Source organism: Schistocerca serialis, chromosome 2 (genome assembly GCF_023864345.2).
Source record: "Schistocerca serialis cubense isolate TAMUIC-IGC-003099 chromosome 2, iqSchSeri2.2, whole genome shotgun sequence".
Taxonomy (NCBI): domain Eukaryota; kingdom Metazoa; phylum Arthropoda; class Insecta; order Orthoptera; family Acrididae; genus Schistocerca; species Schistocerca serialis.
Genome location: NC_064639.1, coordinates 880,415,436 through 880,443,380, shown reverse-complemented (window position 1 = coordinate 880,443,380; position 27,945 = coordinate 880,415,436). Strand labels below are relative to the sequence as shown.

At 40.9% G+C, this 27,945-nt stretch overlaps 1 protein-coding gene across 2 annotated transcripts in view; it reads right to left on the bottom strand.

Moving 5' to 3' along the window:
- Positions 1–27,945, bottom strand: part of LOC126458212 (probable cytochrome P450 6a13) — a 56,468-nt gene that overhangs the window by 9,021 nt on the left and 19,502 nt on the right. For both annotated transcript variants that reach the window (XM_050095106.1, XM_050095108.1), the window contains exons 3-4: positions 13,469–13,709; positions 2,975–3,196 (exon numbers count right to left, since the gene is read on the bottom strand). In XM_050095106.1, coding sequence (XP_049951063.1) covers positions 2,975–3,196; positions 13,469–13,709 — 463 coding nt within the window. The remainder of the gene's footprint in view (positions 1–2,974; positions 3,197–13,468; positions 13,710–27,945) is intronic.

Sequence of the window (27,945 nt, the reverse complement as noted above, 5' to 3'; positions counted from 1 at the left end):
TTGACAATATTGACTGGAATACACTCTTTGAAATTTTGAAATTAAAAACGGTAAGATATAGGGAGCCAAAGGTTACATAAAATTCCCCCAAAAACCAGATGGCTGTTAGCAGTACTGGAGGGTATGAAAGTGAAGCAGTGGTTGTGATGGGAGTGAGAAAGATTTGTAGCCTATCCCCAGTGTTATTTATTCCTTACATAGAGCACGCAAGGGATTAAATTTCAGGGAGAACAAATAAAAATGTTAACTTTGCGACGACGTTGTGTTTAAGTCGGAGACAGCAAAGGACTTAAATAAACAGTTGAATAGAATTGAGAGTGGCTTGAAAAAAGTTAATATATAAGAAACATCAACAATTGTAACAATGGAATACAGTAGAATTGATCAGGTGGTGCTAAAGGAATTAGATTGGAAATGAGACACTAAAAGTAGTAGATGAGATTTACTATTTTGGCAGCAAAATAACTGATGCTGGTGGAATGAGATAAGATGTAAAATTTGGACTGGTACAGCAGGAAAAGCAATTCTGACAAAGAAGAATTTGTAAACATATAAAGCTAGAGCACCTGGCAATGCTTCTTAGTAGCTAAATTATTATGTGACTTGTATGTACCTTTCTGTCCGTCTCCTCATCCCCCTCTGTTTGTTCACTCCTCTTCCCGCTCTATTTATCCATCTCCTCCTCCTCCTCCCCTTTTTCTGCCTATCACCTACTCCCTCCTATCTTTGCCATTCTCCTCCTTGTCATTTCTCTGTCCATCTCCTGCTCTCCTCCGTCTCTGACCATTTCTTCCTTTCCCCCTCTCTATGTGCATTTCCTATCTCTTCTCTGTCCACCTCCTCTTCTCTTTGACTTTGAAGCTTGTTAATTGGTGTTGCAAAGGAATCATTAATTGGGCAGTGAAGTCTCTAAAAATGAATGGGTTAATCGATTGGGATTATTGTTATACTGGGTGTGAGAGAGACGTTTAGAAGTGCTGCATCTGTCAGGATAGTAGCTGCAAACTAATTATTTCGCTTGCCTTTAATGTGGGAGCGGATAGGAATACAAAGTTTCGGACGATTCAGATTCCATACTAGTATTCTAATCAGAAGCCAGTAAGCCATAAACGCAGCTTTGCAGTTATCTGTTAAAACCGACTGAGAGGAATAAAACAGAATCACACATTGCTGTGTACATAAATCATGTATATACATTTTCCCTCATTATTCAAAACTAGAAAAAACTAAGCAACACATTTTAACAGTACAGCATTATTTTTTTTCGCCGTCGGATGTAACAGAAAACCCGTACCGTGTCGACTACAGAAATACATAACCTATGCCCGTTCGAAAGTTTATTAGAGCAACGTATAAAAATTTGATGTAAATATTTCGAGATTTAGGGTAGCAACGTCAAGCAAAGACTTCCCTCTATTCAGTAGTAGAAAAATTTAAGTGTGTTTTGGATGATATTTGCCTGGAATGTAGCCCAAAACGGAAGTGAAACGTCGACGATAAAAAGTTCATACAAGAACTAAACAGAGGACTTTCGAATGTGGTGCTACAGAAGAATCCTGAATATTATATTGCGGTGTGTTGGGGGGGGGGGGGCAGTATATAGTGAGGAGGTACTGCAGTGAACTGGGGAAAAAGGAATTTATTGAACATTTTGACAGAAAAAGGGAGTCGGGTGATAGGACACAGGCTGAGGCACGATGGAGTCGTCAGTGTGGTAAAAATTGTGTGCATGTGTGTGGGGGAGGAGGGGGGAGAAAGGCAGGGGATAAAATTGTAGATGAAAGCAAGTGAAGAATACAGTAAGCAGGTTTAGATGAATGTAGGTTGCAGTAGTTGTCTCGTGATGAAGAAGCTCAGGGAAGAGGGTTGGAGTAAAGTAAAGGGTTAGGTGAGTATTTCAGTTGAAGGACACAACCACAGTATTACGTAATGGCCAAGACTAGTATAAGATTGTTTACTATTGATGCACTTGTGCGCAGGAAAAGATCGTCGTAAGTACTTGCAGAAAGATCAGAACGTATCTGATTACAAGATTAGTGGCGAACATTTTGACCATGTCACATCCTGTAAGAACTTAAGTAATATTTTTGGAAGCATTACTAGGGAAGGCGAATAGAACACCACATTTATTTTTGTAAAAGTAATCCAACAGAAGATGCTACTGTTACCGGTTCTATTAATGTCCCGGGTATTTAGATTTCGACGAACTACACACACCGAACGACTTCAGAGAAGCGTTACTAGGATCGTAACAGTTCGGTTTAGCTGATACGAAATTATATCTGATATGCTCGGGGAACTCAAATTGGATGAATGTGGTTCCCAGTTAACCTATTGTTTAAATATAGTGAATCCATATAGGAAGATGACTTTGTGACCATTACGCTACCACGAACTTGTAGCTCACGTATGACTCACGAGAAAATGGTACCAGAGATTAGGTGGCGACGGATGTGTAAAGACAGTCGCTCTTTCCTCGCGAAATGCGCGAATGGAAGAGGGCATGAAGTTCGTAATACCGGTACGATGTACTCTCTTCAATTCAGTGTACAGCGGCTTGCAAAATATTCGTGTATGTGTAGATGAAGAAGCATCATTGCACGATAATACCGAGAAGATAGTGGCATAGGATTCCGGAGAATCCTCAATCGGCCACAGGCTACTGTGGTGACCCTTGAGAGCCTCGAGGATTAGGACGATATCCCTTGCAAATCATTTGTGAATTTGATCGGGTCCAAGACACGCAAACTCTGCTGCTCCAGTATAGTGTAGCCTCAATTGAGTAAGGGAAGCTTGTGAATGAGCTGCTACATTAGCTGTGCATTACTCGAAAAACTATAAGTATTTCATGATTTATAGACACGAGAAAGAAAGTGAATTCTTCGGAGTGGGATCGTTGTTGTCCTGTGGGTGGCAATAACGTTAGAGTTAATATACTACCTATGGAAAAACACCATATGTGCTGAGCCCCTACCTGCCACCACCATGTCCAGATAACGCATCTCCTGCAGGGCTTCGTACGTCATTTCTCCACCATATCGGCTGAGTACTGCATCCACCTCGACTCGCGCCTTGGTCTGCACGTCCGGGTTCATTGCCAACTCGTGCAGGCAGAAGCTCATGGTGGTCGAAGTCATCTCGAAGCCGAGCGCGAAGGTCATAAGCAAGTGCGCCGCCATCAGCTTGTCGCTGATCTCTGAAACACAGTACGAGCTCCAAGTACATGTCCACTGAACAACGCTCTGGACAGCTGCATGTAAGCCCATACTCACTCAAGACATGAAAATCTATATGGACGTGAACACAAACATGAATGTAGATGCAGATACAGACGAGGGTCTGAATGTAGACGCAGAAGGTCGAGATGGACTTGCACTTAGATGCAAACTGTGGGTGAGGAAAGCCATACATCCTGATGTGGATGTATAAATGGATGTGGACATAGATATGGATGTAGTCATGGACATGAAAGTGGGATCGTACTCTGTAATATTGACGGGAATGCAGGTAGAGATGTGCATCTATACTTTCACGTGAACATTAATGTGTATGTGGATGTAGGACATGTATGCAACCTTGGGTGGTTAGGATGGCGATATTAACAAATCCTAAGATACATATCTGAATGTGGATGTAGATATGCACAGGAATGTGGATCTGGGTTTGTATGCCGATTTGCAAATGGGTGAAGACGTGTGGATGTTCTTAGACACATATATAAGCTGTGATTGGTATCCATATAGACGATTATTTGGTAGTGTAAGTAGATTCTCTTCCAGATATGCATGTCTACATTGTCATAGATGTTGACATAGATATAGTTATGGATATGGACATGAATGTAGTCACTGGTTCTTACATCCTTACTGTGTGTTCAAAAGAATCAAATAGGACAGTTGCGCCAACATCGATTGTGGGCATTGGCAACTGGTTGCACCTGCTATACCAAACACACAAATTTAGATTTAGAAAATGGAAATACTTGAAGTAGCTCCGTTATATTTATTAGCGATTCACAAAAAAATCCCGGATACTATTGTGGAAGTGTCAATCGATGCAAACGTGATTACCACAGAAAGAAAATATAAAAAATATTCCATTACAGATAACCAGTATAGCAACTTACAGAGCTACAAACACGTTTGAGGGGTTCGAACTTCACATTTACCAGATCTCTAAATACAGAGAACAGTATGCTAACAAACGCACTTCGTCGCCATATAACACATCTGTCATCGAATTTTCTATTTCTTAATAGCTGACCTAATTATCAACAACATTCATCTCAAACTTGATCAGAGATTTTTCGGGCCTCAAATAATACAACAGCAATAGTTGTTTTTTTTTGTAATCTTTTCAAAGCTTTTGATTATTTAGATCATTTTAATCATTTACTACAACTTACGTTTTATGGATCCGCTGGCCTTACAAACAACTGCTCTGAGTCATACATAACAAAAAGGATGAAAATTTTGTGCTGATATTCAGACAATATTGGAAAGATTCAAAATTTTAGTGACAACAGTTTCCTAAAGGGCTCAATTTTGCAGCTGCTATGGACTTGTACGGCCTTCCACTTAACATTCCTTAAGCAGAACTGGTACTATTTGCGGATGATACTAGTTACAATACATACCTGTACTGTTTGAGTGAAAACAACTGCAGGAATGATATTTATCCATGAAGTGTTTGCCTCTCAGCTTCAGTTCCATACAACAAATAGTGTCATACCAAGAAATGATGTAGCACAGTAATGGGAGTCAGTAAATGGAATAAAGTGCTCAAAAATTGTGTGTGTAAATATTGGTGAATATTTGAGCTGGAATGATCATATTACTGAGCTGCTCAACATCGGACAAGTTCAGTCACTTTTTCTCATCGTATAATTGCTAGTCTTCGTGAAATACTTTTGAACCGCTGTGTTAAAGTGTAGATTCTTACCACATCTCTTATTAACTTTTATCTGTAAGATAAATGTAATTACAATTAAATTTTATGATTCTGTAGACACTGGATGACATATTCCTCTAACCAATGTGTAGCAGTTTAGATGTATACCATATTTCTTCATTTAAAAAAATGGCTAAATTGTAGCAAACGTATAAAAATTTTAGATGTGTTACATCTACATATTTTGCATTCCTTTATGTTTTTATAGGCCCATAAAAATTGTATTTGCTTTGTATTAATTTTTTTAATGTATACTTTAGTCAGATATGGCTCGACTGAATTTAGTTTCATGGACTGCCGTGTAGCTTGTATTTTATGCTTACATTTTTGACTGGATTGTAAAATATTGTATATTCTGACATTCATCAGTCCTGTTATTCTATTACTTTGTATGTTGTTTTATTGATTTTTTATGTAAGGTCAATCAAATGTAGAAGTTCAGTGTTGTAATCTGATTACAACAAAAGTGTTTAATCATAACTTCTTTTGGTTTGGTCAAGATTTCATCGTTGCCTTTTAAGTTCTTTGACTTGTGTTGCTGTACATCACATGTTGTCCTTTTGTCAATGTTCCATCATTTTTTAATGTTGTTACAATTTTTTATTGGGAATTATGGGTTTCAGTGGTAACTTATGTCAAAGCATATATGACATGTGATACGTTTGTGATAAGTTTTGTGAATATTTCGACCGCTTTAACAGTTTTTCCTATTTTTTATTATTTCGTTTGGTATTGTCACATTGTCCATTTTTGTCTGTTGTACAGCTGCCACTGATGATGGTCTAGAACCGAAACTGGTCGCAGAATGAATAACATAATCACAGACAGCACAGTGTTATGCATTTTATAAAACTTGGAAACAAGTGAGTAAATCTCCTAACACATTTTCCGTAGTTATATTCAAATCTGATTTATGGAATAATTTTCAGAGGTAAGTCACCATTTAAAAAGTGAGTATTAACTGCAAGTGAATAATAATGGGTATCTCTTCAAGGGGCTGTGTGTTTTAACTGCATCTTAGAATATATACACATTTTCGCTAGTAAAAGTAGTTATCATAATTTTATCAGAATTGGAGAAGAATAGTTTTATCAATATCTGCAATGCTAAAGGAAAAAAATAACTTTTGTTGCCCATTATTTAAACTTTCAGAGCCTCAGAAAAGAGTTCAATATACGTAAAACATTTATTTAATCATTTGCCCAGTAACAAAGCAAAGTAGCAGAGCAGGTTTTAAATCCAAATTAAAATCATTTCTTCAGGAAAACTTCTTCTACTTTACAAAAGGATGTTTATTTAAAATCTGATAGCATCTATAAATAAAAATAAAGTCTTAAGTATATCGGCATGAGCAGGACTGAAAAACATATATTCCTTGATGTTAAAATTAATCAAGTACACGTATAATTTAAACAGCCTCGTTTTTGTATCGTTTTTACGAAAATAACTTTGAAATGATATATGGAGAGCGTAGCTATTTAGCCGAGTCTGGAGAAGCTTATATTCTGAGCGTCAGTCGTGTAACTTCAGGTATAATAGCAATTTTAACCAGCGACGTACCACTTTCAGTAATTTCATTATGAGATATTGTATCAAAGTAGACACATCTACACAGTGCTATCAAAAATACGCGTCTTTTATACACGTTTAATGAGTCGGTGCCTATAAACAGCAAAGTTTCATACTCTGTAAGTTACGCTACTGGCCATTAAAATTGCTACATCAAGAAGAAATGCAGATGATAAACGGGTATTCATTGGACATATATACCACACAAGAACTGACATATGATTACACTTTCACGCAATTTGGGTGCATAGATCCTGAGAAACCAGTACCCAAAACAACCACCTTTGGCCGTAATAACGGCATTGATACGCGTGGGCATTGAGTCAAACAGAGCTTGGTTGGCGTGTACAGGTACAGCTGCCCATTCAGCTCCCACACGATACCACAGTTCATCAAGAGTAGTGACTGGAGTATTGTGCCGAGCCAGCTGCTCGGCCGCCATTGACCAGACGTTTTCAGTTGATGAGAGATCTGGAGAATGTGCTGGCCAGGGCAGCAGTCAAACATTTTCTGTATCCAGAAAGGCCCGTACAGGACCTGCAACATGCGATCGGGCATTATCCTGCTGAAATGTTTCGCAGGGATCGAATGAAGGGTAGAGCCACGGGTCGTAACACATCTGAAATGTAACGTCCACTGTTCAAACTGCCGTCAATGCGAACAAGAGGTGACCGAGGCGTGTAACCAATGGCACCCCATACCATCATGCCGGGTGATACGCCAGTATGGCGATGACGAATGCACGCTTCTAATGTGCGTTCACCGCGATGTCGCCAAACACAGATGCGACCATCATTATGCTGTAACAGAACCTGGATTCATCCGAAAAAATGACGTTTTGCCATTCGTGGACCCAGGTTCGTCGTTGAGTATACCATCGCAGGCGCTCCTGTCTGTGATGCAGCGTCGAGGGTAACCGCAGCCATGGTCTCCGAGCTGATAGTCCATGCTGCTGCAAACGCCGTCGAACTGTTCGTGCAGATGGTTGTTGTCTTGCAAACTTCCCCATCTGTTGACTCAGGGATCGAGACGTGGCTGCACGATCCGTTACAGCCATGGGGATATGATGCCTGTCATCTCGACTGCTAGTGATACGAGGCCGTTGCGATCCAGCACTGCGTTCCGTATTACCCTTCTGAACCCACCGGTTCCATATTCTGGTAACAGTCTTTTGATCTCTGCCAACGCGAGCAGCAATGTCGCTGTACAATAAACAGCAATCGCGATAGGCTACAATCCGACCTTTATCAAAGTCGGGAACGTGATGGTACGCATTTCTCGTCCTTACGCGAGGCATCACAACGTTTCACCAGGCAACGCCGGTCAATTGCTTCTTGTGTATGAGAAATCGGTTGGAAACTTTCCTCATATCAGCACGTTGTAGGTGTCGCCACTGGCGCCAACCTTGTGTGAATGGTCTGAAAAGCTAATCATTTGCATATCACAGCATCTTCTTGCTGTCTGTTAAATTTCGCGTCTGTAGCACGTCATCTTCGGGATGTAACAATTTTAATGGCCAGCAGTGTATAATACAAAACGCACCAGTTTATGTTTAGTACAGTATTTGAATATGGGGTCTGCTCGATTTCATTCGGATTTCGTAGGGCGTTGAGCAAAACCAACGGTATCGTATATGTTTAATACCCGGTGAATAGTTTTAACGGTTAAACTGCATGCTATGACGTCATAAATTTCTTCATGTTCCGTGTTCACGATAGACTTTACATTTCTTCTCGTAACTGATTAAGGGTCATTTCTTTACGGGAAAAACTGAAAAATATTTGTGACCATTTAGTAACTGGTTTTTTAAGCCATCAGCATTTCGACTGATTTGTTGCTACCCGCCATCCTTTCCTATCTTCTGTTTATCTTTTCATGTCTACATAGCTACGACACTATACTCCCCGCACAATTTGTTCTGCATGTTCCATTCTTCGATTCCACCTACTGTGGTGTCTTTCCTGGGCTCCACGGCAGACGATACACAAACCTCTCTCTCGTTCTGGTAAGTTTTCCGTCTTTGTTTCTTAGTTTATCTGTAGACTACATTTTTAACACTCCTCAGTAGCATTACTTTTAAATCGTGTGTAGTTTCTTAATATCCGGAATTCTTAAGGTCCACTTTGTCCTTACACACGATGTTGTATTCAAGAAGCACGCTTTGAGAAAATTCATCGTCACTTCAGTGTCAAAATCTAACATCAGTCGAGCTGTTTTACTGAGGACGGCTTTCTTCGCCTGTGACTGCGTGCTTCGGTTACGAGACTATCTGGTAGGGGAAAACAGTATGCCGCACCAGTAATCGAACACAGAACCTTGATTTCTTGGGAAATTCTCTTAGCGACTGAGCTATCAAAATGGTTCAAATGGCTCTGAGCACTATGGGACCCAACTGCTGTGGTCATCAGTCCCCTAGAACTTAGAACTACTTAAACCTAACTAACCTAAGGACATCAAACACATCCATGCCCGAGGCGACTGAGCTATCCACGACTCGCTCTCAGTGATTTAGTTCCTACAGAATCACTTTCGTACTTTCCAGGCTTCGCACTAATTTTCCGTGATATCTCTTCTTCCAGGAGCACTACTCTCACAAGAACTTATTTGAAATTGGGAATTTAAGGAAAGCTACTGGGCTCTTTGTAGCAGTCCAGGCTGTTCATAGTCTCCCAACAATCCCTCTCGTCGGGCCAGCACATCTGGTGGTTATTTACTTGTTTATAACGTAGGATCAGCCAGTGAAATCGCTGATGACATCCACAATGAAAGGGAAGAAGAATTGGGGACGTGTTAAATGACCTGATACTAACCAGAATAAAGACGAATATAATAAGGAGTAGCAGAAAAGCTTAGCAGTGAACTCAATAGGATTGGGAAGCACGAGGTAATCGAGGAGGGAGAAGTCTGCTATCTTGGAAGCAAGATAACACATGGGGGGCAGAAAAATCAGTATAGAGCAGGCAAAAAGGAAGTTCATGCCCATGGGTATCGAACATGGGTATTAAATTGCAGAAAAATTTCAAAAGAAAGCAAATTAGGAGCACATCGTTGGGTGTAAAAAATCAGGTTGACTAATAACAAGAAATGGGTAGATATTGCGCTAAATCCACGAGGAGAAGATGAGAAAATCATTGATAAGAAGAAGGGACAGGGTGATACCCATGGCTCTAGAGAGAGCTGTAGAGGGTAGAAACTGTAAGAAAGGACACAGACTGGAATATACCAAGTAAATAACTGACGATGTAGGATGCAAGTGCTGCTTTGAGGTCCTTTGACCACGAGAGGAGTCCCTTGCGGGCCACAGGATAGATATTTCGTGTCAGGCCTTTGCTGGTTCGTTCTAATATTATGCAGACAGCTGCCTCACTATAGTCTGTCGTAATCCGGAGTGAAATTGTGTTACAAAGTCCCATCTCAGTTCTTGTGGCTTTGCAGGAAGAGACCAGCATAGGCGTTACGATCTGATGGGATGAATTCCCAGACATATTGCGTTTTGCTCCTCAGTCTAATGGGCAGCCTGCAAGAAGCACGATCTGCCTCAGTCAACACTCCCTGACCATGCCGTCAACACTGCGTCACTGATCAGCATTTCCCCAAATATTAATCCCGAAGACAGTACCTGGTTTTGAGCTAGTAATTGTAACATTGGTATGTTGTTTCTCATTAAGATCTTCATGGGTCTACTGCCACGTCATCATAAAAATAAGTACTACACAAAGTCCTGCACCGCCTTCATGAATTCCATAGATCAAGTTCTATTTTTCTCCAAAATCTTTTCCTCGGTACTTTACAGTGCTGTTTCTTGTAGCCGTTTCCGTAATAAAGGTAAGGGTGTACATGCATTATTTATGTACACAGCACAATGAAAGTTTGGAAAATCACAGAGTTTACTACAATGACTTCTTATACTACACCCACTGAGGTTTGTACAGTGCTTTATTAACAAAGCAAATATAATTGCTTCTTATAATAAAAACTATTTCCGTTAGTTACGAAAAATCATTGCAAAAAAATGCGGGCTCTCTCCTAAGTGTAAATCTTGAGACGGTGAAAATCTTTGTCTCATGATGATGATTATCGGTCATTTAATAGTGAGTATGACCTCTCCAAACAAGGAAGAGTTCTTCCACTCTACGAGGTATGCTCTGCATGAGACCATCAAGTGTATCTTGGGGTACTAGGTCCTACACCACAGTGTAGTCATGAAGATTGTCAGGTGGATTCGGACGCTGCGCAATGGCCACCGTCAGCAGGTCTTACGTACGCTCAGTTGCATTCATATCTGGGGAATGTGCTGGCAAACGCATTCTGTTGGTGTTGCATCTCTGAAGATAGCGGGACACTGCTAGAGTACAGTGCCGTCTTGCATTGTCATGGACTAGGATGAAGTGATCACCGACTTCTGGGCTGTAGGGCCTTAAGTCGTTTGTAGCACCTCTTGGAGGTAATTGGGGACCAGTCAAATTGCCGCTAGGTGGGAATCAGAGGGATCCGCAGTCCCATCATTGCCGCCGAAACATTACACTTCCACCTGCAAACGGATGGACTTCCTGAAAGTATCGGCGTTACTGGTGTCGTCTAGCACTTCTCCAAACCCTGACATGTCTGGTGCCCGGTTCCGTTTGATCGTTGCAAAACTTCTCATAGGCCTTCTAGAACAAAGAAGACGCTGATGCTGACTTCTACGCACTGTGTGATCTGAAATACGGGTTCCTGTTGTCATTTCCAATATATGTGGCAGGTGATGTTGGACGCCCGTGAGCCTACAGTTGGAGGAAACAACCCTGAACTGGTGTTGTCTTACGAGGACGACCACTGGAAGGGTATCGTTTACATTTCTCGTCTCTCTGTACTTTCTCCACACCTTGGACACACTACTCTGTGTATGACCTACTGAAAGTAAGGCCAGTATCCTGACTCAATCGAAGTGCTGGATGCCTGTGGGTGGCATGTCGCTGCAGTGCTGAACAAAAACTGAATGAAGCTATTGTTGACACTGGATATCTCTTTGTGTGCCGTTGCGGCTGTGGTGTGTTTACATGATTGGAAAACGGCCACAAAGCATGTCATTAGTAAACATTATCCACCATATGGGCTCTAGTTTGAATAATGTACGAAGTGCGTCAATGAGACCTCTTGTGTCGCAGATTATATTTTAAGATATTATTCCAAGTTTTTGTTGAGCAGTGTAGTTCACATGCTGGACTACGACTAGGTCTTGAAACATGTAGAAACGTTGACTGTCGAATTGCGTACTTGGTTGTAGGATCATGTCTAGCTGATATGCACTTTGTTTCTAGTCGTGAACTGTACAATGGGGCTTGTGTACCCCACTCAGTAAAGACAACTACAAAAATGAAGACTGGATGCACACAAACGTTATACACAAATTAAATCACACACACACAAACACACACACACACAAATACGCAGAGACACGTACTCTTACACACAGAATGAAACAATGTTTGTAGATGACAAGGCAACAGAACTGTAACGCAAAACATAGAAAACTACAAAAACCGCGGACTGTGGTAACAAAGCATACGTAAATAGTATTTCCTATTTTAGAATTCGTGGGCACATTCTTAAAAACTCAATTTTGTGTATGTACATATAGTAAAGAAAAATTTTCCTGTTCTTTGATAAAAATAAAATAAAAGGAAACCCCTTATGATGCCGAAACTTCAACGAATCATGTCTGGGTAAAAAAAGAAAAAAATTACTTGCTGAAGGAGGATTCCATGCAAAAACGAATTTATTGGCAAGCAAACACGGACACTAGATCTTCAGCCTCAAGATGAATACTTGTGCACGTTCTTTCGGTCGGTCAACACAAGTATAATTGTCATTTGCATCCTAGATCGTTGGAGCATTGGTGCTTTACAACCAGCAGCGTTGTCGTCACGGAAAGTTGAGCATTCAACAGCTATCATGTGACAAAAAAGATTAGCCACAAAGTATCTTTGCAACAGAATTGTCCTCAACCTTTCGGGACTCTGTTGAGACTGTGTCAGGACAGTCTGGAAACTACTCACTCGATCAAAATGGCCGTTAGAGCCCATTGTGAACGACAGTGGATTTTCCCAACGGCGTGGTTGGCCACGTAGATGGAATGGAATATGGACCAGTGGCGTCGTGCAGGAACTGTCTGATGACTGGTGACCCTCGTAGAGGAGTATGAAGAGTGCCCATTGGCACGTCTCAAGGACGCAGTCAAATGTATTCAGAAGGGGGTGGATGTATCCGTTTTGGACCAGTATCGCACAAGGACATCCGAACTTCACCATCACTGTAGAAGGTAATCAGGATCACGTATCACGTGGACAGGAAGCTCCAACCAGTTTGGACAGGAAGCTCCAACCAGTTACGCAGTCTCACAGTCAGCTTGCCTACGATGCGTTCGTGTTTCACGACGATAGAGCACTTGGAAACCGATCCCACTTCGCACACTGTTCTTTAGGAAGCAGGAATTAAACGAACGGAATGATGTAATGGCATGCAGTATCTTTCTGGCATCAGGCCACTTCAGCATGCTTGGGATTTGAAAACAGTAGTCCGTCATCCAGAAAACGTAAACACACATTGGATGACATCAAGAGTGCCACATTCTAAGAGTGGAGACGGCTTGAGCAGAAAAGTCTGAATCACCTTGTGGACAGTAAGCCAAAATGGGTTAAAGTCTCTCAAAATGCACAGAATGGAGCAACAAAGTGTGGAAGCAGATTTTATTTTCACGGCTGTGTGCTTTTGGAATCAAGCGAAAAATGAAACTATGCAATACAGTTGCTTGACCCTGATGAGTTACACATTTCCCCACTTGAAGTGAAATCTTTACTAACGGGCACAAGGCAGTTATGATAATGGTTCATTTAATAAAGATAATAGATAACTTTCGCTGGTGTCCTAGCCACCAAGTGAGAGACGCAGACAGAGGTCAACTACTCACCTATACATTCTCCTTCCTCTGTAGTTAGCTTCCCTTCCTGTCTCAGCGTCATCAACAGGTGAACCACATCATCGCGAAGAACATTATGTTTTTCTCTGTACTGGTAGGTTTCTGTTGCAATTCTGTCGAAAAATTCCTTTACGTGATTGGAAAAGAAACTCATTCCGGGGAGCAGTGCAACAGTTGGTAATGTTTGTGCGACGACTTGCCGAAATGCAGCTGTAGTCGATGTGTCAAAAACCTGTAAGAAATAAAAGTATCTTTATCGCAGTTATCATTATCATCGCACATTAACAGAAATCGATATTTTCCGGCTCTACGTCTACTCTTCCTGTTCACCCAAGGAATTGGAAAGAAACTGAAGAATTTTAACAGGAAGTAGAAAAGTACCAAACAGATTATTATATTTATACCACAATGAAATAATGTTAAATGAATATTTAAGGGCCGCAATTGAATTGCGGATAGACATCTGATTTATTGGCAGAGAAAACGAAATTGGAGTTTGGAGGCATTATAATGTCGCCCTTTCCTTCTTTTACGTTAGGATCACTCATGTAGTTATGAATCTGAATTACATACTGTGCTAGCATTAGTCTCTGCCAATACAGTATAAGCTCAACCACAACTTAACGGCTTCTAGTATGTTACAGAAACGGTAATAGTTCAAAATAATAATTGCACTGATATCCTGTTTTCAATAGTGAACACTTGAAACAAAACGGCATCATTTCATACGTACTTAAACGTTAGGATAAAATTAATAACAAGCTTGTGTTAACTAGTTATGAAATTAACTCCTGAAACTCTGAAATATGTCATATGTATAAGACAATAAATGTTTGGCTTTTTCTACAATGCGAATGTATTTATGGAAAGCGGCGTACGTTTTTCGAAACATGATAACAATTTTCTATCTAGTTAATAAATAGATATCGTGAACAGTAACGAACTTCGGAAAATATCTGAAATACGTGACATTTTTAGTAACTCATGTAAAAATGGAATTTATAGGATAATTAATTTGGATTGCACAATATTATCTCCCAGAGATATAATAAGTTCTTATTATGTTGTGGACAAATTTGGAAAGATAGAAGATTTCGCAAATGCAGCTGTGTATAGCGTATTTCTTGGAGAAACCGGAATAAGATGTTTTGCAGCTGAAAATCGGAATAAAAATTACTGGAAAGAAGGCAGAATCGTCAATTTCGACTAACTCGGAAGTTGCCGTATATCTTGTTTTGTTATAAATTCTAAAAAGTTAATAGAGTTATCTGATGAACAGGCGGAGAAAACGAAAATGAAATTTACGGACCTCCGGAAATATAATACTACAACGGTTTCATTCTGCATTTTTTTATAAATGAACATTAATGTGCACGATTGGTCAAGGAATATATGAAAAAAGTATTTAAACATACTCACATTTTGTTTTAAAATAACTAATTCTTACATCGCTTTTCGTATCTGCAAAACTGCGTGTAATTGGTTGTATTTGCCAATACGGAAATACGAATGTAAACAAACAGAAACGTTGTAATACTAAACCACAGCTTGTAAAAAATAAAAAAGAAGTATCAGAAATGAATTTCCCAGAGATTACAACATGGTGTCCCACAGTAAAAGTTAATATAATTCAGACGATGTGGAATGAACAGATCATTTTACATTTTGTTCTCTTCCTGTTCCAAGCTGGCAAATATATATCAGCAGAATTACATGATAAGTACGAAGTTGGAAGCACCAAGGACACGAGAACACGAACAGAGTTTATGAATTTAGGTATTCTCATTCAGAACATCGAATAAACACCATAAATTGAGTGCATCATGCACCAGCATAGCGAAGGTATGCGCAGGTACACATGATATCATGTGATGCCACATTAGCGGATACTGTAGGCTAATTCTTTTATCCCTTTTAGAGTCATGTCTATTCACATAAGCAAGGCAATCGCCAACTTTAAACTCTGCCCGAAAGCAGAGAAAATCACACTCAAACTCTAGTCTTCAGGTTTCATGGGAAACGTAGTGATTTTTTTCTAGTTTGACCATCGCTGAATAAATTTTGTTAGTGACATTTAGCGGTCTGAAGGTGATACCAAATATCATCGTAACGATAAGCAAGGAACTACAGGTAGGCACAATAAGTGTACACTTTCAAGAAATCATGAAAACAAGAGGGTAATTATTACACAGGAAAGCTGACTGATGACATCGGCGGAGTGGCAGAAACGTTAAAAATGGTGCCCGAAATACAGGCAGTATGCACTCCTGTGTTCTTACAAATAGAACGCTGTCACACGGTAAATGTGTATAATTAAATGTCCTGTATAGCATAACGCATTGTTTGTCGTTACAACTGCGACACCAGGAAGCAGGAAGGATAGCAAACGACGAAAATTTATATGTCATGCTTATAGAATATAGTAGAAAGAATATATTTGTAAGTGATCTGCGGAAAAAGATGGCATGAAATTTAGCTCACAAAGCTGCCGTCTCTAGCAGAAGAAATGGACTTGACCTGGCTAAGCATCCAGTCGAACTGAGCTGCGTGACGGACAACATTCCATGCTACTTCAACCCTGTGAACAGTCCGCCATTCTTAGCGGCGTGCTATAAAAATGGTTGAAATGGCTCTGACCACTATGGAACTTAACATCTGAGTTCATCAGGTCCTACTAGCACTTAGAACTACTTAAACCTAACTAACCTAAGGACATCGCACACATTCATGCCCGAGGCAGGATTCGAACCTGCGACCGTAGCGGTCGCGCGGTTCCAGACTGAAGCGCCTAGAACCGCTCGGCCACACCGGCCGGCGGCAGGCTATTGCCGACGTTCTTGTGTGTGGCCATTACATTTCCGTGAGTCCTAGATGTGAAGAAGGTGGTGGCCAGGATAAAGGTAACCCCTGTGTCGAAGTAGGAGTGGATAATAAGCAAGGGCAACTTGAGGACTTCCGTTATCTTGTTGAAAGATAACCTCACGAAAACTCGAATACAGGTCAGATCCACAGACAGTAAGAAGTCAGAAATGTATCATATACGCGCCAGTTTACCTCCTACACAAACCAGACGTGACCGCGTTGCGTACACAGTGGCAAATATCGTACCATCATGACAGGTGTTAGCATCGTATAACGATGAAGAATATAATATGCCAAAATTTGTTCTCTTCGGTGCTTTCACACTCTGGTATGTCCTTTGTGATACTGTACGCATAATCGTGGTCCGCCTGAAAAGACGGAGGGTGCCACTACTGCGTCCAGTTCTGTTGTTGGGCGTACCACTGTCACCAAACCTCTCTCTGCTGCCCGTCAAGAGAAGGCACAACAATGGTCGCCAGGCTGGGACTCGGCAGAACTCAAGATGTCATCGCACTCCACGTGTGGATGTCACGCTGTAAACAAGCACACTTCCTCAACCAAGGTAAAAAGCACTACATCCCCACCAGTAAATTTTTAACTCTTTATTAAGTCACCGGTTTAGGTGTTACATTACATCGTCATACACTGAGATGATAAAAGTCATACAATACCCTCTAACATCGTGTCGGACCTCCTTTTGGCCGGCGTGGCGCAGCAATCGACGTGGCATGAGCTCAACGTATCACTGGAAGTCTCCTGCAGAAATATTCAATCATGCTGCCTCTATAGCCGTCCATTATTGCGGAAGTGTTGCCGATGCAGAATTTTTTGCACGAAGTGACCTTTCGATTGTGTTCCTTAAATGTTCGATGGTAGCCAAATCATTCGCTCAAATGGACCAGAATGTTTTTCAAACCTATTGCGAACAGTTGTGGCCCTGTGACATGGCGCACTGTTATCTATAAAAATTTGGGAACGTAAAGTCCTTGAAAGATTTCAGATGGTCTCCAAGTAGTGTAACATAACGATTACCAGTCAGTGATGGGTGCAGTAGGACCAGAGTAAACAGTCCAGTGCGTGTAAACTCAGCCCAAACCATTATGGAAACACCACCACCTTGCACAGTGCCTTGTTGGCTACTTAGATCCATGGCTCGTGGTTGTGCGCCACATTCGAACCCTACCGTCTGCCCTTACCGTCTGAAATCTGGAGTCAATCGATTGATATGGTCACGAGTCCAGGAGAGGCGCTGCAAATGATGTGCTGTTAGCAGAGTCACTCGCATATGCCGTCTGCTGCAACAGCGCATTAACTCCAAATTTCGGCTCGCTAACCAAACGAACAGGTTCGTTCTACACCCCACTCTGATTTCTGTGGTTATTTCAAGTACTGTTGCTTGTCTGATAGAACTGACAATTCTGCGTACATGCCGCTGCGCTCGGTCGTTAAGTGAAGACTTTCAGCGTTTGTGGTGAGAGTTAGTACCTGAAATTTGGTATTTTCGCTACACTCTTGACACTGTGGATGTCAGAATATTCGATCCTCTAAGGATTTCCGAAGTGGAATGTCCTATTCGTCTAGGTCCAACTACCATTTCGCTTTGCAAGTGCGAAAACTCCCGTTGTGCGACAATAATCACTCCGGGAAACCGTTTCACATGAACCACCTCGGTACAAATGACAGCTTCTCTAATGTACTAGCCTTTTATAACTTGTGTACGCACCTGTATAAGTGCATATCACTATCCCATGATTTTTATCACAGTGTACTTCTCTATCTTCTGGGCATAATCCATGGCTCGATACGTGATATATGTGAGGTGTTCTACATTGTGTCATAAAATTCATGTTCTTATTTTATCACTAGTTTATTCATTCCACTATATCATGTATTTTATCTACAAGAGTTCCTTATTATTTGCTGTTCTATGTAGATATTTTATACACATGTCCCGGTAGTTTTTATCGATCGCTACTTCATATGCTATATCATATCTTACGTTGCTGTGTCCTCAGATACGTGTTGTTGCCTTCTTGCACACAGACTGTTAGTTAATTTATTTTTGTAATATTCTTATTGAACTAACTCACACTTCTTTTATTTCATCAGCTGTTTGGTTGTATCACCATGTAGAAACGTATCTCCATTCACTTTAATGTTTTTGATGAATTTAAGATCTTTCTATGTATGTACAGCTATTTGACTGAAATTACATGCTTTCTTTGTCCTTGCATAATCACTATTCATTTAATATGAACCTGCTCACTGGTACATTTATGGCTGATTTCTACCGTGATACTACAGTACTACTCGTATATTTTTCATTTGCCTTTCAATTTTACATGACTTTTGAGTTTTGCACTATCAATATTTTGTATGTTTTAATCACACTGTATTGTGGGTGTTGTGCAGATTTCCCTTTAAGTGTCGATCCAAAAGAACATAGATTTTTTTGTTCAGTTCTTTCCTGGCAGCGTCTCATCATATAGACTGTTGCATATGTTGCATTGTTACATAATGTTATCCATACAGTTTGATTTTTACAGAATTGTGGTAGCTTACGACTGTGTTCACGTTTCACGTGTGATATATTACTTCTCTATAGATAGATGTATAAATTATGGTTACACTCAACAGTACATTTTTATTATTAACATTAACATATTTAAAATTGTTAATCGTACTAAGTCACGAATCCATTTTTAACTATCAACATTTGAAATAATACATATTATAGTCTTACAAATATTTATTGTTTTATAATTTTATATATTACTTTTTGTCTTTCCGCCGGTCGGAATGGCCGACGGTTCTAGGCGCTACAGTCTGGAACCGCGCGAGCGCTACGGTCGCAGCCGGCCGCGGTGGTCTAGCGGTTCTAGGCGCGCAGTCCGGAACCGCGCGACTGCTAAGGTCGCAGGTTCGAATCCTGCCTCGGGCATGGATGTGTGTGATGTCCTTAGGTTAGTTAGGTTTAAGTAGTTCTAAGTTCTAGGGGACTGATGACCACAGATGTTAAGTCCCATAGTGCTCAGAGCCATTTGAACTATTTTGCTACGGTCGCAGGTTCGAATCCTGCCTCGGGCATGGATGTGTGTGATGTCGTTAAGTTAGTTAGGTTTATTTAGTTCTACGTTCTAGGGGACTGATGACCTCAGAAGTTAAGTCCCATAGTCCTCAGAGCCATTTGAACTATCTTTTTTGTCTTTCTGTTGGTATCTACAATTATTTTCGCAACAGTCAATACAGTAGAGGTTGTATGATTTTCTACATAGGACCATCTGTGTAATACTCGTAGATACTTGTACTGAAACCCCATACATATCCCTCCCATAAGGATCATTAAGATAAGATTAGATTAATTACAGTGAATATAAAGGCATTTAACAATCATTTTACTCACGCTCTATACGTAAATGGAACGAGAGAAAGTGGGACGTATCCTCTGCCAAGCACTTCACAGTCGTTCGCAGTGTAGAGACTAGATGTAAATAGTTATTCTACTTCACGGTTATCTAGTTTTCGATGCAGTTTTCAAATTTGTTGTTTTTAATCTTTAGATTAAATGATCATTTTGCTGTCTTCTTAGTCTACTCTTCCATTCAACTCGCATACATCAGTAACCTTCTTCCCCCAATTTTATGTTGTGTAATAGTGTTATTCCCTACGCACAGATACTCATTTCATGCACAAGCAATGTCATCTTGATCTAGTACCTACCCGCCCACATGTGGTTTATTCACTTAATGAATATACTTTTTACTTAGGTATTATTTTATTCGTGATTTTGCCTATTCGTCTTTTCCATGTTTCTTAAGTATTTTTACATAGTGAAAGTTCGTTACAGTTACCTACAGCAGACTGTTACAGATTATTTTATTATTGTGTAGGAGACACATATTTTGTCTGTTAACTTCTAGATGATATGTACTGATTCTTGTTATGGTATACTATTTATATTGCGGGTACAGTGTATACCTGTTTCCTATTACTATTAAGTATTTTATATGGATTCAACTTTAATATTACTAATTATCGCATCGACATTGGTAGACACTTTGCTTAAATTGAATTTGGCTATTGTTTCATGTTAACTTCCTCATAATATTAATTGATTCTTATAAGACTTACATGACCCATTGGCAACATTTACTGTCCCAAACTATTCCTTAGCGTTGATTGTTAGGCTTGTTTGCACATTGAGGTGACAAATGTCGTGGGACAGCTGTACACAGATGGCGGTAGTACAGCGTACACAAAGTTAAAAAGGCCAGTGCGTTAACGGAGCTGTCATTTGAACTCATTTGATTCATTTGAAGAGGTTTCCCGACGTGGTTAAGGCCGCACGACGGGGATTATCAAACTCTGAACGCGGAACTGTAGTTCGAGCTAGACATACGGCGTATTCTGATTCGGAAATCGTTAGGGAATTCAATATTCCGAGCTCCACGGCGTGAAGAGCGTGTCGAGAATACCAAATTTCAAGCATTAACTCTTACCGCGGACAACGCAGTGGCTGACCGCCTGCATTTAACGACTGAGAGCAGCGGCATTTGCGTAGGACAGTCAGTGCTAACAGACAAGCGACACTGCGTGAAATACCCACTGAAATCAATGTGGGACGTACGACGAACGGATCCGTTACGACAGTGGCACCCTAATGGTGTGAAATGTATTTCCATGGAATGGACTGGCTTCTTTGGTCCAACTGAACCGATTATTGACTGGCAGTGGTTATGTTTGACTACATGCAGAGGATTTGTAACCATTCATCGAATTCATGTTCCCAAACAACGACTGGAGTTTTATGGATGAGAATCCGGCACGTTACTGGGCCATAGTTGTTTGCGATCTGCTTCAAGAACATTGTGGACAATTATAGAGAATGATTTAGCACCCCAGTCACCCGAAATGAATCCAATCGACATTTATGGGATATAATCGAGAGGTCAGTCCGTGCGTAAAATTGTGCCCTTTCGCAATTATGAACGGCTCAGTATTTCTGAAGGGGACTTAAAACGACTTGTTGAGTCCATACCAAGTCATGATACTGCTCTATGCCGAGCGAAAGGAAGTCCTACACGATATTAGGAGGTATCCCTGGGCTTTTGTCACCTACTGTATTGCTGTTTATGCATGGGCCAGATGACGAAGTAATGTAACATGCAAATAGGTAGCTCGATGAAAGGTTCAAAATTTACGGCTGAAGGCGTACTCCAGTTTACTTCAAATTGACCAACCGAAGTCCCAATCGCCATCTTGTACAAGCATGGACACACAAAGATCACTCAAGGTACATCACGTGACTGGCGTCAAGAATGTTCCTCCTGAACGCATTGAGTCCATTTTCGCTTGCCTGGCGTGGGACCGCGACCGACACGAACAGAAATATCGTGACACGATGAAGTGTTGCCTCGAGAGACCACTCTGCCGAACTCCGGCAGATCTCGTTGCAGACGGTGAAGCGGTTTATTGAATGAGAAAGAAATCCATTGTGTAATCATTTCTTTCTTACTTCTACTTGCTGCTACCTACTAAATGCTATTGTGATTAAATGCTTACCTTCTGCATATTCAACCAGTTAATTCACTTCGTGTCACACAACCTTTGTTGCACGCCGCCGTTATGACGCTGAAATCTTAATGTACAGCAGTGTAACTAAACACTGATCAGCTCTTTCCATGACACTACTTCTGACGCACTAATCACATTGACGACATCTATTCTATTACGTGTTGCAAGAAAGTACTCCTGACCACTTTGTGTTGCCTCACTCTTATGTAAAAATATAATGCTATACCCTGTTTTGAGAGAAAGTCTCCCCCTTTACACATGATACTAGCTTACCCTTGAATCGTATAAAACAATATCTATTTGTCAGATCAGTCTGTCTCGGAATTTCCTTTCCCAGCACTGAAGTCCAGATCTGCGCTATAAAAGCTGTGAATTATTCAGCAATCTGGTATTTTATTGCGTTGTTCGTATCATAGAAATTCCTAATAAAAGACTTATCCATTGTACTAGTGGCGTTCAATAACTGATGCAACAATTTTTTTTTTTGGGTAAAGCAAGTTGGTTCTAAGCTAATGATCGAAGCAGAATCATGAATTAAAATTTGGGCTGTGGCCGGGACTCGAATCAGGGTCTTCTTGCTTGCTAGGCAGAAATGCTTACCATTACAGCACGCTGGTCAATAGTGCCGAACGAACTACCCAAGTTAAGTGCCCTCCCCAACACAAAATTCAATTAATTATCTTCTGATTATTTTCCCTTACATTGTCACTACTGCCTGGGCTCTCCGACATTTTAATAGCACCCCGGCGTGGACGTAATGGGAAAGTCTTGTACCATAGGTTAAAGGCGCTGCAGTCTGGAACCGCAAGACCGCTACGGTCGCAGGTTCGAATCCTGCCCCGGTCATGGATGTTTGTGATGTCCTTAGGTTAGTTAGGTTTGACTAGTTCCAAGTTCTAGGGGACTAATGACCTCAGCAGTTGAGTCCCATAGTGCTCAGAGCCATTTTTTTATCTTACAGATCTTATAATTAAATGTCCTTTCAATGAGACGGTCCTGCGCCATCTTACTGAGAAGGACTGCAGGCTCACACGGTACCACTCTAATGGTGGACGTCAGAGCCAATGTCTTGCTGCATCAATAACTTCCCCATCATCCACGTGCTGCTTCCCGCGGAGAGCATCCTTCACTGGACCAAACGTGTGGCGATCGGCAGGTGCCACACCAGGGCTGTAGGATGGGTGAGGAAGAACAGTCCAGTCAAATTTTCTGATCCCCTCTCGGGTGTGCAGACTTGTGAGACACGTGCAGCTGAGCACCGAGGTGTTTGATTGTGATCCGTCGAATGAGAGTGTCCGCACCGTCCAAGTTTGCAGGAGTCAAAGCTGTGTGCCGCAGGCTGGCACGCCGGAGATCCGACAGGTTTGCGACACCTTGCTGCGATGATGATAGCTGTCTCGTCCAACGGTCACCGTGGTTTTGTTCACTGCCAGGTCTCCGCAGATATTCTACAAGCGCCTTTGAATAACTGCGATGGTCTGCTTCTCCGCCAAAAGAAACCCAGCGACAGCTCCATGCTTGGAATTTACCTCCATTAGAGATGCCATTTGGAAGGCCACGTACAGCGCTGCCACCTATCGGAACTTCGTGAAACTATAGAGTCACGTATCGGTGGATTATTTGTCGTGTTCTTCCTCTTGCTTAGGTGCAGATTCTTAAATTTGTTGTTTTATCTTACTACTTCTCCACTCAGCTGTGTAAATTTATTTTCAATCGATGGCTGAGTAACTGCAGCTTAAGCTTCAGACTAAAACTGCAGTGGTGACGCACAGCGCAAGTATATCCCGTACTCCAGCCGTCTCTACTATGGCAGTTAGAACACTAGATTCTCTAATCTCACTCAACATCGTGTCCCTCGTGGCGTAATTTGGACAAGCAACGATTTACACAACTCTAACATTTAACTTTCATCTTCCGTCATCTTACTCATCAGCACTGTCAATCCTTTCTCTTTCTCAACTTTACGACTGACTCAGGTTCAGGCGTAGAGCTACTGTTTCAATTCCTTTCAGACGCTCATTGTTAAATTTAGATTTTCCTGGTTAACTCGTACCACGTAAAACGGAACTCCTTTCTGGTATTTAATAACGTGGAACTGAAACTACTGACTTTATTACTGCAGTTCACGTCAAAATCAAACTAATGAATTTGATCCTAATTATTTTTAAAGGTAGAAAAGTTGTTGATGCTTATGCAGTTATATATGAAATATAGTTAGTACTGTATACAAGCTAGCCGGCCGAAGTGGCCGTGCGGTTAAAGGCGCTGCAGTCTGGAACCGCAAGACCGCTATGGTCGCAGGTTCGAATCCTGCCTCGGGCATGGATGTTTGTGACGTCCTTAGGTTAGTTAGGTTTAACTAGTTCTAAGTTCTAGGGGACTAATGACCTCAGCAGTTGAGTCCCATAGTGCTCAGAGCCATTTGAACCATTTTTGTATACAAGCTAAAGATCACATAGTCCTTGTGGTGTTACTGAATCATAACTTTCTGCCTGTTAGGAAAGTAAGTAGCAATATAATACGGCTAATTCCACAACTCTCTGTATTATGTGTAACTGTGGCGTTATCTCCTCGATTAACTTTCTTCTTTAAGTTAAAGAAGATATTTACCATTCTCATTATACGATGGATAACTACGGAAAGGTCACACTCAAAAGTACAAACTTTATTTCCTTCTGACGAATACTACCTTTCGGAAGCGTACGCCAAATATGGTACGATTTGATATGTGTTACATGCTGGATAAGATGGAAAATGATGAAAATTCTCTCAGTAAAGACAAACGTAAGTGAATCAGCACCAAATATTACCTATAACACAGAAAAAGAACTGGACAGTATCCCATTACGAGGCTATTTGAGAACATCTCAATCACATCATAAAATAAAAATGTTTATCCGTAATATCAAGGGCACGTGAAATAAAAGGTGGAGGGACGAACATAAGGCAGAAATTTGTTGGAAGAGTTCCGGGAATGTGCAGTATATCTTTAAATGACATCACATACTAGATATTAATACAACCAATCAACAGCATGTATCTGTTTTGTGCAAGAGGATAAATAGTGCCCCTGGCGTAGTAAAGTACTTCTGCTACACTGGAGATGTAGCGAAGTCGCTTAAATCCGTAATAATTTTCCTCGCTGTCGGCAATGTAACGAAATTATTTTTATTTGTCCTTCAAATAATGAAAAGGAAAGACTGGAACAGTGGTTACGAGCGAAAAGTCTCATTTGTTTTGTATGTTGGGGTAACGGTGTTTGGCCAGAATTAAATGCAAAATATACTTCTTTAATCAGTTTCTGTGAAATTACTATAGATTTTTAGCTCGTTCTAGAGTAAATCTTATAGTGGAATAGATGAAGCAGATAGTGGGAGCAATAAAAGGAATCGATGTGCAATTTTCTATCCTTTTCTAACCAGTTCGTAGCAGTTGTCAGAAGAATCTTAGCAATTTTATCCGCGGGAACGTTGCGATTTATTAGATTCTCTCGCGTTCAGAGAATATAGGATTTCACATATAAACTGATCACGTATTTATACAATAGGAACTAATGGAAAATGGGAAAGCTATAGAAGAAGCATTGTTCCAGCAGCTGAGGATGCTTCTCAACGTGACAAAGAAAGGAAGGCAGATTTGCGTTTAACTTTCAGTTATATATTTGCTCGTTCGTCTTTCGAGGTGGAGACGTCACGAAGGAACCGAACGTCCGTAACCCAATGGTTTCTTTTATCAGACAACTCTAGTAGGAAGAGGAATGGGATAATACATCATCCGTTCCGTCATGAGGCATGATTCGGCTACAGGAGGTTTGCTGAAATCGCGGTATTTAATGTGGAGACGTTGCTCTGTGCAAATTTCTGAACTCGTATTGACTGATCAATATAAATGGTACTATATTCAATACGAACGGTTTCAGAACGATAGTTGCTACATTAAATCCGCAATTTCCACAAATCTGGTTCTGTCGATCACAGCCTCATTAACAAACATAGGCTTACGTTTGATGGTACGGAAATATTATTCCATACCTCTTTCTACTGGAATTCTGTCATCAAAGAAGCTGTTGAAATCAGAATATGTCACAGCTAAGTGGTGCATGGAGACAGGCGCTTGATGCTGAAATTGACCACATAAAATAGCTTAGTAACCCACCATTTAACGAAATCGAAATTGCTACCAATGTTCTTCCATCATATATACCGACATAATTTGTGGCAGCGTATGGAAGTTCAGTGAATTCGTGTCTCATGATTTAATTCGACCAACTAAATGGAGTACCAAACAAACAGGAGCACTGTTTAGACGATGGTAACGCAGGAAGTCGTCGGAGGCCTTTCATAGAATTCAAGTCTGACGCGACAAGCAATCCGTGAAGCAATTATTCAAAAATGTCGCCGCGAAATATTACGTTGTCAGGAAAGCAGCATCATACCACTGTCACTTTACAATTTAGAAAATTCTGACAAACTTATTTGCACGACTTACTGACTTAGTCTTGTGTCATTTTGAAGGAAAACAGTTTTGACTTACGTAGTACACGACTTTCGAATCGCTCCACTGCGAGCGCTAGCAGCAGCTGCTGCAAAAATGGCAGACTTCACCAGTTCCTAGTGTGCTCGCTATGTGCTTTGGTTCCAACAACTATGTAACGAAATTTTTGTAGAGACAGTGGTAAAGATCATTTCAGTAATCCTACGATTTACGAGTGGCCAAGTGTTATACTGAAACTGGATGTTCGGTAAGATATAACAAATCATTAGGCCATCCCCATGCGTATCATGAGGTCGTAGAGCAAGTGAGGCAAAGCTTTGGGAACAGTCCTATAAAATCGACCCGGGAAGCTTTTCGAGAACCAGGCGTCCAACACATGACTGTTTGGAGTGTGTTAAGAGAATGGTTGCACTTCAAATGACACAAGTTCACAATGGTGCAAAAAGTAAATGATAATTGCAGACTTGTAATGACTTTTGTGTTTAAATGTTACATCGATTGGATGAAGATGAAGATTTCATAGGAAAGATTATCTTTAATGAAGAGTCGACTTTTAGTTGATAAACAGAGCTGTTATATTTGGGGCATTGTAAATCCAAGGAAATCCCAGAAACATGAACGTGATAGCTCAGAATGGATTGTGTTTTGTGCACTGAGGAGCAACAAAGTTTATGGACTTTCCTTTTTAGATGAGAAAACTATCAGTGAAGTAGCACATAGATAGGCTGGAAAACAATTTGATCCGCGATACTGACGTTGATGAATGAGAGCAAAACGTAGAGTTAATGGAAGGTGGTGCATTACCACAGTGCCTCTTTGACGTCTGGGATATCCTAAATATCTCCTTTCCTGGTAAGCAGACGGGCTGAGGTGCGCCAGTTGCGTCGCACACATGTCCACTTCCTCTAACACATCTTTACGTTTTCTTTTGGGGATTCATGAAGGATATAGGCTTTGTTCTACACTTACCGGATTATCCAGGTTGAACGTGCCTCGCAATTCAGCAACTCACGCCTGATGTGCTGCAGCGATTTGTGCAAGAAATCGACTTCAGACGGGATGTTTGCCGCATAACCAATGGAAGACACACCTTAACATTTCAGGAACAAGGTAAAACCAACAACAATGTAAAAAACTTGAAATATCTGACTTTAAAATGAGACCAAAACGTATCTGACTGATTTGATGCGGCCCGCCACAAATATCTCTCCTGCGCCATCTTTATCTCAGAGTTGCAGTTACAACCTACGTCCTCCATTAGCTGCTGGATTTATTCCAAGCTCTGTCTTCCTCTACAGTTTTTTCCCTCTACAGCTCCCTCCATTACCACTGAAAGCAGTCCCTGATGTCTTAACAGATGTCCTGTCATCCTGCCCCTTCTTCTTATCAGTGTTTTCCACGTATTCCTTTTCTCTCCGATTCTGCGCAGAGCCTCCTCATTCCTTACCTTTTCGGTCCACCACAGTCCATGTTTCACTACCATACAATGCTGTACTCCCAAAGTATATTCTCACAAATTTCTTCCTCAAATTAAGACC